Source organism: Orycteropus afer, unplaced genomic scaffold (genome assembly GCF_000298275.1).
Source record: "Orycteropus afer afer isolate SDZICR_OR568_19922 unplaced genomic scaffold, OryAfe1.0 scaffold00834, whole genome shotgun sequence".
NCBI classification, from domain to species: domain Eukaryota; kingdom Metazoa; phylum Chordata; class Mammalia; order Tubulidentata; family Orycteropodidae; genus Orycteropus; species Orycteropus afer.
In genome coordinates, this window is record NW_006922421.1 from 475,819 (window position 1) to 489,144 (window position 13,326).

At 35.7% G+C, this 13,326-nt stretch overlaps 1 protein-coding gene across 1 annotated transcript in view; it reads right to left on the minus strand.

Moving 5' to 3' along the window:
* HSF5 (heat shock transcription factor 5) overlaps positions 1-13,326 on the minus strand; it is a 74,859-nt gene that overhangs the window by 48,067 nt on the left and 13,466 nt on the right. Inside the window, exons 3-5 of the mRNA XM_007958015.1 lie at positions 12,108-12,205; positions 7,474-7,995; positions 5,427-5,604 (exon numbers count right to left, since the gene is read on the minus strand). Of these exons, the coding sequence (XP_007956206.1) occupies positions 5,427-5,604; positions 7,474-7,995; positions 12,108-12,205 (798 nt within the window). The remainder of the gene's footprint in view (positions 1-5,426; positions 5,605-7,473; positions 7,996-12,107; positions 12,206-13,326) is intronic.

Sequence of the window (13,326 nt, forward strand, 5' to 3'; positions counted from 1 at the left end):
GGTTTTGGTATTAAGGTTATGCTTGCTTCATAAAATGAGTTAGGGAGGATTCCATCCTTTTCTATGTTTTGGAATACTTTGAGTAGGATCGGTATATCACTTCTTCTCTGAATGTTTTATAGAATTCTCCAGTCTTTTCACTTTTTTAGTAAAGTTTTTTGATAAACAAGTTAATTTTTATGATGTTCCATTTATTACTTTGTTTTTTGCTATTTGTGGATTTTTAAATTACAGATAATCCATTGTTAAAGGGTAGGCCTGACAGCATTGCCCCTGAATAGGTTCTCCTAAGAATATTAAAGTATTGTTTGCTAAGTATTGAAGAGACTCTCCTTTCCCCAACTAATGGACTTAATTAGCATTCTTGTTAAAAAATCAGTTGACCATAAATCTGTGGGTTTATTTCTGGACTCTCAATTATATTCCATTGGTCTATGTGTCTACTGTTATACCAGTACCAAGCTGTTTTGATCACTGTAGCTATATAGTAGGTTTTAAAATCAGGAAGTTTTAGTCCTTCCACTTTGTTCTTCTCTTTCAACATTGCTTTAGCTATTTGGGGCCTTTTGCCATTCCATATAAAGTTGAAGACTGCTTTTTCCATATCTGTAAAGAAGGATGTTGGAATTTTCATCGGGATTACACTGAATCTATAGATTGCTTTGGGTAGTATTAACATCTTAACAATCTTAAATCTTCCAATCTCCAAATATGGAACATCTTCCCATTTATTTAAGTCTTCTTTAATCTCTTCCAGCAGTGTTTTACAAATTTCATTGTATAAGTAATTCATATCCCTGGTTAAATTTATTCTTAAGTATATTATTCTCTTAGATGCTATGATAAATGGAATTGTTTCCTTATTTCCTTTTCAGATTTCTTATTGTTGGGGTATAGAAATCCAACTGATTTTTGTTTGGTACCTATGTACTCTGGAACTCTGCTAAATTCCACTATTAGCTCTAGAAATTTTTCTTGTGGACTCTTTTGGATTTTCTATATATAGGTTCATGTCATCTGCAAATAGAGATGATTTTACTTCTTTTCTAATCTAGATACTTTTTCTTTTTCTTGTCGTATTGCTCTGGCTAGGACTTCTAATACAATACTGAATAGAATTGGTAAGAGTGGGCACCTTTGACTTATTCCTGATTTCAGGGCGAATAATTTGGTTATTTTTTCAGTTTCAGAATTTCTGTTTTTTCCCCCTCAAAATCTGCTAGTGACATTTTTGAGTTTCCAGTTCTGTGGCAAAATTTTCAAGCTTGGCCTTTATCTCCTTCAAATAGTAAGCATAGTAGTTTTATTGTCTGATTCTGGTTAATTACAGTATCTGGATTTTCCATGGGTCTGTTTCAGTTGTCTTGTTTGCACTGGTTCTCAATGGTAGCTTCTTCCCTCATGTACCTGGTTATTTTGACTGTGCTGGACATGGTACTTGATAAATTACTTATCAAACTAATTTGAGGCCTAGCATGATATCTTCCTCAAAGAAAATCTGTCTTTACCTGGGAAACTAGCAATTAAAGATCCTTAATCCAGTTCAGGGCTCAGGGTTTTGTTGGCAGCAGTTTATGCAAAGGCTAGTTTTCTTCTGGTTCATCCTCACTTCTGAAGCCTTGTGATGTCCCAGACATATAAAATCCGTTGTTGTCGAGTAGATTCTGACTCATAGCAACCCTACAGGACAAAACAGAACTGTCCTATATGGTTTCCAGGGCTGTAATCTATATGGAACAGACTGTTGCATCTTTCTCCTTCAAAGTAGCTTGTAGGTTTGAACTGCCGACCTCTGGGTTAGCAGCCGAGTGCTTAACCACTGCACCAGCAGGGCTCCATACTAGACATATAAGGGAGATTAATTCATCACAGCTTGATCTTTGGATGGCCCTGCCTCTGAATTTTGTTCCCTCAGCCTCAAAAGTATGACTAAGCACAGCTTAGCTTTTCAGCCACCTGGGCAAACGCTCTATTACTCTCTATATTCTATAACCTCTATATTCTCATTCTCACCTAGTACTCTATTATTTTTGTAGTTTCTCCAGTTTTTATTATTATCTTCAGTGGGACAGTAGGTCTCAATCAATTAACAAGTCTAACATTACCAGAAGTGGAAGTTCCCTTCTCATTTTTAAAAATTTCTTATTTTTTTTTCCATTTTTAATTTAGTCAGGTATCGTATATCCTGGGTTAAATTGATAACTTACTTCTAAAACTAATTTGAGGCTTAGCATGATACTAACTCTTAGAAGATCTATCTGTACCAGACTTTTTTCTTTCATATTTTCTATTTCTTTGTCCTTTTTTTTCCCCCCTATTTGTGAGATGTTCCTCAACTTTAACTTCACTTTTTGTTTTTTATCAAATTTGTAACTTTTAATAACTTTAAACTTGTTTTTCTTTTATACGGATACAATTTCTTTTCATAGCTGAGGATACTAAATGGAAGGGTTGTTTATGAAATTGTTTTCTCACAGTAAGTCTCTGTTTCCTTTATGTTCCTTCTGTATGTTCATTGGCTGTTTTTCCAAATCTAAGAATTGGGTGTTACAAAACTGGTTGGAAGCTCTGTAACATGGAACAAGACTTGTCAACTTAATTAACTGAGCTTACCGTTGATCAATCCTTTGTGCATCACCCACTTTCTCTGGAAAAATCCCAAATGCTAACATGTGTAGGTATTCTCTGGGGTCCTTTATTTCTCCAAAGGAAGTATCTTGATCTTCTGTAGTCACCTGGCTGTCAGTCTTCTGCTCACAGGGTAGAAGAGCAGGACTTTTACTTCCTCCCTTCTTACCAGTGCTGAATCAGGTGTTTCTAAGTCCCAAATCTCTGTTTCAATTTATTTAAAGAAGAAATTCCAATTTCTAGCTTCCAGCATTCTTGCGGAGGAAGGTAGGGGTGTATAGGTATGTTAACTGCACTGTATATGACCTTTCTGTCCTCTGCCTCACCTCTATCTCCTACCAACCATGAGCTCCTGAATTCCCAATCCTCTCTCTCCTAGCATGTACTCAAGAAATCATTTTATTTATCTCTGTATCTTTGAATGTACTGTACTTTGAATTTCTTTATAGCTTCTCTTGTTATATTATTCCAATTGCCCAATATGTCCAGATATAACCATAAAGTAATGCTTTTGTTAAAAACCATTTAACAAATACATGCAAACTTTAGTTATCTCAAAATTCTAATGATTCTGTCATTGCTAAAGTCATAATGTAGAGAGAACATGTGGTTATCTTTAGGGAAGAGGTAAGGGAAACAGCGTGGAGAGGTAGTGGTTAAATGAAATTCTGGTTTTATTGGTTGTTCTTACAAGGAAAATATATTTGTGAAATTAAACATTAAAAGGAATGAACAGGTGCTCAGACAACCTAGAATCTTTACTACAGTAATGTGTGACCTTGAACATGTTACTTATCTTTCCAAGCCTGTTTCCTGATCTTTAAAATGATAACATTATCATTTTCATCAAAACTTTGTTGTGTGGCATAAAAATAGGTTTGCTGTTGTTATGTGCCGTCGAGTCGGACCCGACTCATAGCAACCCCTCCTTGGGTTTCCGAGGCAGTATCACTATGGAAGTAGATTGCCCCATCTTCCTTCCGAGGAGTGGCTGGTGGGTTTGAACTGCCAGCCTTGCGGTTAGCAGTCAAGTGCCTTAGGCACTATGCTACCAGAGCTCCCTATAAAAATATGTATACCATTAATATTAGTTCCTTCCTTTCTCTACTCTGAAAATGCCTTCAAAGTATGCTATTGTTTTAAACATCTTCAGGGTGAGAAATCTTCATCTTTGATTATGGGTTGGATCATATAATCAGCAAAAATGTGACTGTACGAGCCTAGTGCATAAGTGATCAAAATAATTTTTAGTCTAAAAAGTGTTTGGCAAAAAGAATCCTATGAGTCAGAGCAACATCTTGATCATATCACTATTAGTTTAGTTTTTTTTTTATTTTTTGGAGAAATTCTCACAGAAGATCTTAACATTTTTCAAAATTTTATAGGTTAAAATGATTACTTGAAGAGTCACAATAGATAGCTTCAGATAGAATGGGAGACAAATGTAGAACAAAAATCAAATTCTTAAAATGAAAAAAAAAAAAAAAGGCCAGACTAATTGGACCAGTAGGAATTAGAAGACTCCCTGAAACTATCACTTTAAGACACTCTAAACCTTGAACTGAACCTATCCTGAGATCACCTTTTAGTGAAATAACAGAGTGGCACACACAATGAAGACTGTTACCCACAAGATTTCTGTTTTACTTAAAAACTGTTTGAGACCAAAAGGTCAACATTTACTCCAAAAGAAAAATGCGAAGATAAGGGGGTAGGGACAATAGAATACTGGAAATGAGACAACCAGATAACAACTAAAGAGGAAACTGATACATTGTGAAAAATGTAACCAATGTCACTAAACAATATGAATGGAAATTGTCAAATGGGAACCTAACTTGCTATATAAACTTTCACTAAAAACACAATAAAACATTATTGTAAAAAATGGTTGTTTGACTTGATTAATCCTGCCCACATTGCATGCATCTGACATGTGTATAACCTGATGGTACTGAAGTTTTCAATTGAAGATTTTGATGACTTTTTTTGGATCATATAAGAAACATATTCTACTAAATATCACAATTTTTTTCAAAAAATATAATTTTGTCCAATTTCCTAGAAAGACTGTAACTAACTGTATGGGCCTAAAACAATCACTTCTTCTGGACTCCTGGCTCCTACAAACCATTAGAAAATAATATACTTTACACTGTTTTATGGGAGCTCTGGTAGCGTAATGCCTAAAGCACTTGACTGCTAACCAGAAGGCTGGGGATTCAAACCCATTAGCTACTCCTCAGAAGGAAGATGGGAAAATCTACTTCCGTAGTAATACTGCCTCGGAAACCCAAGGAGGGGTCGCTATGAGTCAGGTCTGACGCGATGGCACATAACAACAACAACACTGTTTTATAATGTACTCAGGATAATGTCTTTAATTTCTATCCTAATTTTCTCCTGCCACAATTTAAGCTCATTCCCTCTTGTCCTATAGTATGTTGGTAAGAGAACAAGTACAACTATAATTACAAAGTCTTTGGCATCGGAAACAGTTATTTCCCTTCCTTTCTCCAAGTTAAATAACTCCAATTTGTTTGCTTTTTTTAGTCTGTTCCATCTTTTTGAAAGCTCAAATTCTATATGCAATATTAGAAAAAGAACTATATTTTAAAAGAATAATTAAGAAAAAATATATAGTTTGCTTTTTTGGTTTATAGAGTTAAATAAAATAACAATGTGATAGGTATAATACAATTATGAACAATACATGAAGAGCTGGGCAAACTTTCATTCATTCATTAATTCTATACCATGGTTCTAATTCTAGCATTCTATAGCAAAATAATCCTTACCAGGGGACTTTCCTTGCTGTGAGTTGCTTCTTCTTTCTCTGTATCTGGCTGGAGTGGATAAACTTGTGTCTTTACTAGACTTGCTAGTAGACCCCATTTCTGAAATAAGGAATCCCATCTGTTCTGAAGGCAAGATATTCTCAGGTGGATTGGTCTGGCATTTTATACTGGCATCCACCTAAAATATTAAGTCCACTCATTATTCTGAGATTTCCCCAAAGTCTACTGAAAGATTTCATCAGAGAAGTTGTACTATAGAAACATGGTCCAATAAACATGCTTGGAAGGCTTGTCATCCTTATGAATAAATCAAAAGTAATCAATTTACCATTGATTCTGTTGAGTTACCTGAATATCTGGTAGTAAGATATATAATTCTCCATACACATACCCATGAAATGTATAGGATCTACCACATTTACTTATCATCAGAGAAAGATTTACCAGGACACTAGTGGGTTTGTTGTTTGTTTTTTTTGTAAAATTTACAAAAGTAAGATATTTTGACCACAATTGGTTAAAAGCACTATGTCTTTCCACTCTGATATCCCTTCCATTAGATCTGGGAGCCCTGGTGGCATAGTACCTAAGGCATTTTTGACTGCTAACCAGAAGGCTGGTGGCTCAAACCTACCAGCCACTCCTCAGAAGGCAGGCTGGGAAATCTACTTCCATAGTGATACCACCTCGGAAACCCAAGAAGGAGTCGCTATGAGTTGGCTCTGACTCAATGGCAGTGAGTTTTTTTTGTTTGTTTGTTAGTTTATACATAAAATTCTGTTGGATACTATAAATTTTGTACTCTGCCTTAAAGAAGGCCTCAAAACTGTATATGTTTGGCCCCCTGTTAAATCTGGATCTGCCCCATTTAAGATGTATGAGTTTCTTTCTTGAAGCTTTTAAGTCTTCCTTGGAATGTCAAATCCCTATGTCAAGGCAGCCAACTTCTAGAATATTCTATTTCTTTATGAATAATAAAATGAAACTAAAAGTTAAAAAACAGCTTTCAAGAGTTGTGGAACTAAAAGATATTTATTGAAGAAAAACAACCACGTGTAAAAATGCAATTTTAGAGTAAGAAACCTAATACTTCTGGGTGTGACTATGAAGGAACAAGCACTAACCTGAGGAGGTTCTCTCCACAGCATGGTGGCATATCTTCAGTGGACTGAATTTACAACGTTATATTAACATACAATATGCCCAGTCTTAATGTTAAGGCTCAAAAGGCACAATGGAAAAACAGAAACCCTGAGACATAGGAATCTAAAATTAGAGCTAAAAAGCCTGCCAAAAGTTATGTTGGAAAATCTCAAAAAAGAGAAGAGATTTTGAGTACTGTTAAAAAAAACTCAGCTAAGGGCAAGAAAAATATTAAAAGTAGAAATAACATTTATTAGTTAAATTCACACACAAAAAAAATGTTTTTAATTTGATGCACTCTTTGATGAGTCATACTTACTAAATATTCAGAATCAAAATTGATTAATTTTCTGGTCACAAACCAACAGAAATAAAGGCATTAGCTTCTACCTTCCCCTCAAACTACAGTCAGAGGTCTGTTTTAGGAATGCAGATATGGTTAAGGAAATTTCAACCACTGCATGCTCACAAATGATGCTGTAATTAAGTATGAAAAGCCCTCCAACCATCTCCTTACCTGCATGCCACAAATGGCTGGAAAAGTCCGGATTTATATGTCAAATAAACCACCCCTTCTGGGTAGTAGAATTATATCAGCCAGGCATACCTAGTCTATCCAAATTAAGATTGCTAACAGAACTCAAAAATTGCTTTTAACATGAAAATGTCTTATACTGGGAGCTCTGGTGGTGTAGTGCCTAAGGCATCTGACTGCAAACCAGAAGGCTGGCAGTTCAAACCCACCAGCCACTCCTTGGGAGGAAGACTGGGAAATCTACTTCCATAGAGATACCACCTTGGAAACTCAATTATGAGTTGGAATTGACTCGACAGCAGTAAGTTTAGTTTTTAGTTTTATTAGGTACTTTTAGCTTTATTAGAATTTTTTTCTTTGTCCCCTTACCTGGTGTGTGCCAAATGGTAGACCTTCTTGCACAAATACTACTGAAGATGGAGATGGATTATGACTGAGCTGATCCTTCAGTTTGACATGAGCTTGTTGGACGGCTGCAGATTCCTGCATTGTTGTATTTTCAACAGGCTGAGCTGTGTGGATGGTATATATGTACTCAGGTGACTGTGGCAGAGAGCAGGTAATTGCTTGTTCTGTTCCAACCACAAAAGACGTAATATCTGAGCCTACAGGAGTAAGTGGCTCCAGCTGGCTAGCCTGACTTGTGGAAGATGGATTGCTGTTGTTTGAATTAGCTAGCATATGTTGGCCTCTGTTAGACTGAGATGTTGAGCACTGACTTTCAACAGGCTCCACCTTTACCATCTCTAATTTAGGGGAGGAATGCAACTCATCTACTATCTGAAAGACAGCCTCTAGGTTTACTTCTGTCTTTTTACTTTCATCAGTAGCACTGCAAGACCAATTAGAAGGCAGAAATTCAACTGGATAAGAGGACTGCATTGAAGGATTCTGGAAAAAGAAAACAGGACAGTTTGGATACAAAATCAAATATGAAATTAAGCAGGAAAGTAACAACATTTAGGCTGATGAATGCTAAACATAAATAGATTCTGCTAATCTATTTTTTCATTGTTAACATTTACTTAGCATCTATTATATGCCACCATCATAGTAAGTTTAATACTGGAATGGACCAATAATCCTCAGAGCTAAAGTATACAAAATCACAAAGCTGCAGCACCCAAATACCTATTTGCTAAGAATGACTATACACCAAATTCTTCCAAAAAGGATGACAGACGAAAAAACATTACTTGTCTCTATCATATATTGTTTTAGGAATGAAGGCATTAGTAAGGAAATTTCAAATACAGGATGCTCACAAGTCTACTAATGCTTTTATAGATTCGGGGGGAAGTAGTACTGATATTCTGTTCCAAATGATCTGGGAAAAAATGAATATTAAGTATTGAATGTCTTTTGGTCCCTAAGACTGTTTATTTTTAATAATAAAATGAGAGGTTAAAAATAGTTATCACTTTCAAATTTTTATCTTTGTAAAATACATTCTATAATATATACATAGTGCTTTGCACAGAGTAGGCATTCAATAAATGCTTATTGATTATCTCAGATTATAAACATACAGTATAGAAGAGTTTGGATTAAATAAAACATGTCAATATTGCCAAATGTACTACAAAGATTGTGTCAGTGATATCCAGAATGTCAGTGATATTCAGAAGGTCACTGATGACAAATAATGTAAATTAAAATGGTATGGTATAAGCATCAAGCAAGGAGCTCTGGTAGCATAGTGTCTAAAGCATCTGACTGCTAACCAGAAGGTTGGTGGTTCAAACCTACCAGCCACTCTGTGGAAGTAAGACTGGGCAATCTACTTCTGTAAAGATTTACCACCTCAGAAATCCAATGGGGGTTACTATGAGTCGTAATCGACTCCATAGCAGTGGTTTTTTTTTTTTTTTTTTAAACCATCAAGCTACCACAGTCAATAGATAACCATTTATTGAGTTTTTACTATGTGCCAAGTACATGCAAAGTGCTATACACATTATTTCTTTAACCCTCACAAAAGCGCCATGAAATGTGAGGCTGTCCATTTCTCAAAGTTGAAACTGAAGTTAAGAGAAGCTTCATAATTTACCCAAAGTCATAATGAAAGTAGCTGGCAATCAGATTGCAAATTCAAGTTTGCCTGATTGCTCTTCACCATTATAATATAATAACTACTCATGAACACTCTCCCCAATACCTAAGTCCAACAAAATTAAGTACATTTATTTCCAGGATGACACCTGAAATAACGTCCTTTTTCCCTATTTTTTAGTTTCATGTCTGTTTATTTGTATTTTTCTATCATGAACATGTACTGCCTTTGTGGCAGGAAAAGGTTTTTAAAAATGTAAAGAAATGATTTACTTAAAACATAATCAGGACATAAACACTATCAGAGAATTTCCAGTATGATTCACATTGTATGATTCAAGTATGGATCCACAAGAGCATCGTATTTGTGGGATGGCTTCACAGTGAAGATAAACAGACGGCGCTATTATGCTTGATATCTGCTATTAAAAATGTTTAACTAAATCTATTGATCTGAGTCTATTTTCTTCAAACAATAGCTTGATTATAATTTGATTTCTTTGATGGTTATGTGTCAACTTGGCTCAGCTATGATTTGCTAGACACTATACAATAACCTTCCGTTTTGTTATGTGATGTAAGCAACCAATCAGCTGAAATGGGCATTTCCTTGGAGAGTGTGTCCTGACTCCAGTCTATGAATGGATTTACTGGCAACTCCCTCTCCCTCTTTCTACTCTATACTCTTCTCATTGCCTGACTTCTATTTCTTGGGACTGCAGAAGTCTCCAGCCAGCTGCTTGACCTACAGATTTTAGATTCGCTAGCCCATGCAACCACGGGAGCCAGCAGAGGTCTTCTGCCTGCCTCTTGACCCACAGATTTGGTACTTGCTAGCCACCACAGTTGAGTGAGCCATTTCTTCACAATTGTGTGCACCATCTCCCTGAAGTAATCTCTCTATATACAGGTAGTCCCCAACTTACGATGGAAGTCCATCCTGACAACTCTAGCCTAAGTCATCTCTGGCATAAGTCAAATACTTCATTTTTTTTTTAGTTTTCATTATTATTGCCTTTTATTATCAGTATCTTAATAAATCTAATCTTTATTTTTCTTTGGAGGTTGGTATGAGAATGAGAACACTAGCAAATTATGTGCTGCAATATTGTATAGTACATATTACTAACAATAAGATGTACAAAAAAAAAAATGGACAGTCGTAAGTGCAGTTCATCATAACTCTAATACATTGTTAAGTTGGGGACTACTTGTATACTTTATATATACATTTCACTGGTTTTGCTCCCCTAGAGAACTCAGACTAAGACAACTTCCCATGTAGATTTTCTCCAAAGAAAGGAATGTTCTTTTGAGTATCCTAATGCCACTAGTAAAATAATTTTCTTAAGAAATGAAGCTATCCAAAAAGATGGAAACAACCTACATGCCCATCAGCAGAAGAGTGGATGACCAAACTATGGTACATACACATATTGGAATGCTATGCAGCACTAAAAAATAATGTAGAGTCTGCAAAACACTGCATAATACAGATGAACTTGGAGCATATTATGCTGAGTGAAATAAGTCAATCACAGAAGGACAAATATAGTATTAGTTCATTGTTATGGAGGGTCAAGGAAAGGTTTATATATGGAGGGAAACTCTTTGTTGGTTGCCAGGGGTGGGAGGGGAGGGAAGGGAACACTGCAAAAAAAAAAAAAAAATGCATTGACCCATGTCACTTTAGTTTTGTGTATTTCACTGTACATAAATTATATTTCAATAAAATGCACTTAAAAAAAAAAGGAAAAAAAAAAAAAAGAAACGAAGCTATCTCAGTTACAGGATATCCAAAACAAACACATAATTTCAACTTTAAACAAGCAAAGCATGAAAATACAAAGCAAAGCATGGAATTTAATCCTAACCTAGAAATAGCAGTTAAAAAACATTTAAATCAAAGCAATAGTTTCCTAATAAAGAATGAGAAGATATTTAGGGTTGTTGCTGTTATGTGCCATCGAGTCGGACTCCACTCATAGCGACCCCTCCTTGGGTCTCTGTAGTGATACTACAGAAGCATATTGCCCAACCTTCCTTCCGAGGAGTGGCTGGGTATGAACCGCCAGCCTTCTGGGTAGCAGTCAAATGCCTTAGGCACTACGCCACCAGAGCTCCCAATATTTAGGGTAGAGTTTACAAAATGAAAGGAGCTCTGGTGGTATAGTAGTTAAGGCAATTGGATGCTAACCAGAAGGTTGGTGGTTTGGTTCCATCAACTACTCCACAGAAGAAAAAGGAGGCAGTCTGCTTCTGTAAAGATTTATAGCCTTAGAAACTGAACGGGGGTCACTATGAGTCAGAATTGACTTGGCAGTGAATTTGGTTTGAGTTTTCACAAAACGAGGGCTAAGGTTGAAGGGGACCACTATTTACATTTCTTATTTTTTATATCATTTTTCCTTTCTTTAAAAAACCTAAACATCTAATTATCTGTACCAACTTGGAAAATTCTCTCATTTAGTGACTTATATACTTTTAAAGTTTATCTAGCATTCATTTTACCATGGAAAAGTCTGTAACAGCACCATTCAAAATAACTTTTGGCAGTGATGAAAAAGCTCTTTATCTGTGCTGTGTAACTTGGTAGCTACTAGTCATATGAGACTACTGAGCACTTAAAATGTAGCTAGTATGACTGAGGAATTAATTTTTAGTTTTATTTACTTTTTTTTTTTTTGATAATGTGATAGTTGTATTTACTTTTAACTAAGTTAAATTTAAATCCACATGTGGTTAATAGCTACTGAACTGGACAGTGCAGACCTGGACAAACCAACAATCATCTGTGTCAACTCTATTTTTTAGAAATGAGAAAACTGAGCCTATAATCTATAGCTTACCTCTAACCAGTCATTTACATATAATTTCCACTTTGAATTTCTGCAAGGTCAGTAACACTACATGTGAAGGACAGAATATGCCTACTGTTCCAAGAGTCTTACCTGGAAGTAGTTGCAGTGTGCATAGGTAGAGGCAGTGGGAGTAACACAACTACTTAGAGCATCCATGTGGGTAGAAGGAGAGCAGCACTGGAGCACAGCTGGAACAAATTCAAACACAGAAATGTCATCAACCAAAAGAAACCTTTACAGTGTTCAAGGCCCTCCTCTCTTTTAAACTGCAAAGAAAAATTCCAAAAGCTTGGCTTTCTGGGTCCAACAAAATTATATTTATTATATATACATACATATATATATATATATTATATTCATATTCAAACTACTTGGAAAAGGTTAAAGTTTAATTTTCCTTGTATCCTTGGATAAGGGGATATTCAATATATATTATATTCATATTTGAAACCAACATGGTTACAAAGTAATTTTTTAAAGATCTTATCTACTGTTATAAGTGATTTCTTTAACACCTATACATTTTGCTACCTTGCTAACTTTTATCCCTTCCCAACATTTATTCTTTATTGGAAGTGTTTATTCTATCAGAAACTACTTTAAATTCCAAAATAAATCTTTCAATCATGTTAACAATAAACCACTTGGAGGGGGTGTGTTTTTAAGGATATGAACCAAAAAAACAAACACCCTGCTGCGAGTCAGATCTAACTCATAGCGACCCCTCCTTGGGTTTCCAAGGCAGTATCAGTACAGAAGTAGATTGCCCAATCTTCCTTCTGAGGAGTGGCTGGGTTTGAACCGCCAGCCTTCTGGTTAGCAGTCGAATGCCTTAGGCACTACACCACCAGTGCTCCTTTTTAAGGATAAAGTAAGTATAAAATACTCACCAAATGTCCCACACATTAATTTAGAAAACACCACATTGTGGAAATATATGCAAAGAATGTTTTAACCATTTAGACAGTGGTTAAAGAATGTGGATTCTAGAACCAGACTATCTGGCTTTGGAACGCAGAACCAACATTTGATAGCTGTGCAAACTTGAGCAAAGTTAATCTTTGTGTCTCAGATTCCATATCCCATTAAAATTGTGGTAACAGTAGTAACTACCTAATATAGTTGTTGTGAGGAATAAGTGAGTTAATAAGCAAAAGCATTCAGCATACAGTAAGCAATCAATAAATGTTAGCTACTAGTATTATAACAGGGAGCTCTGGCAGCATAGTGGCTAAGATGCTTGCCTGCTAACCAGATGGCTGGCGGTTCAAACCCACCAGCCACTCCTCGGAAGGAAGGTTGGGCAATC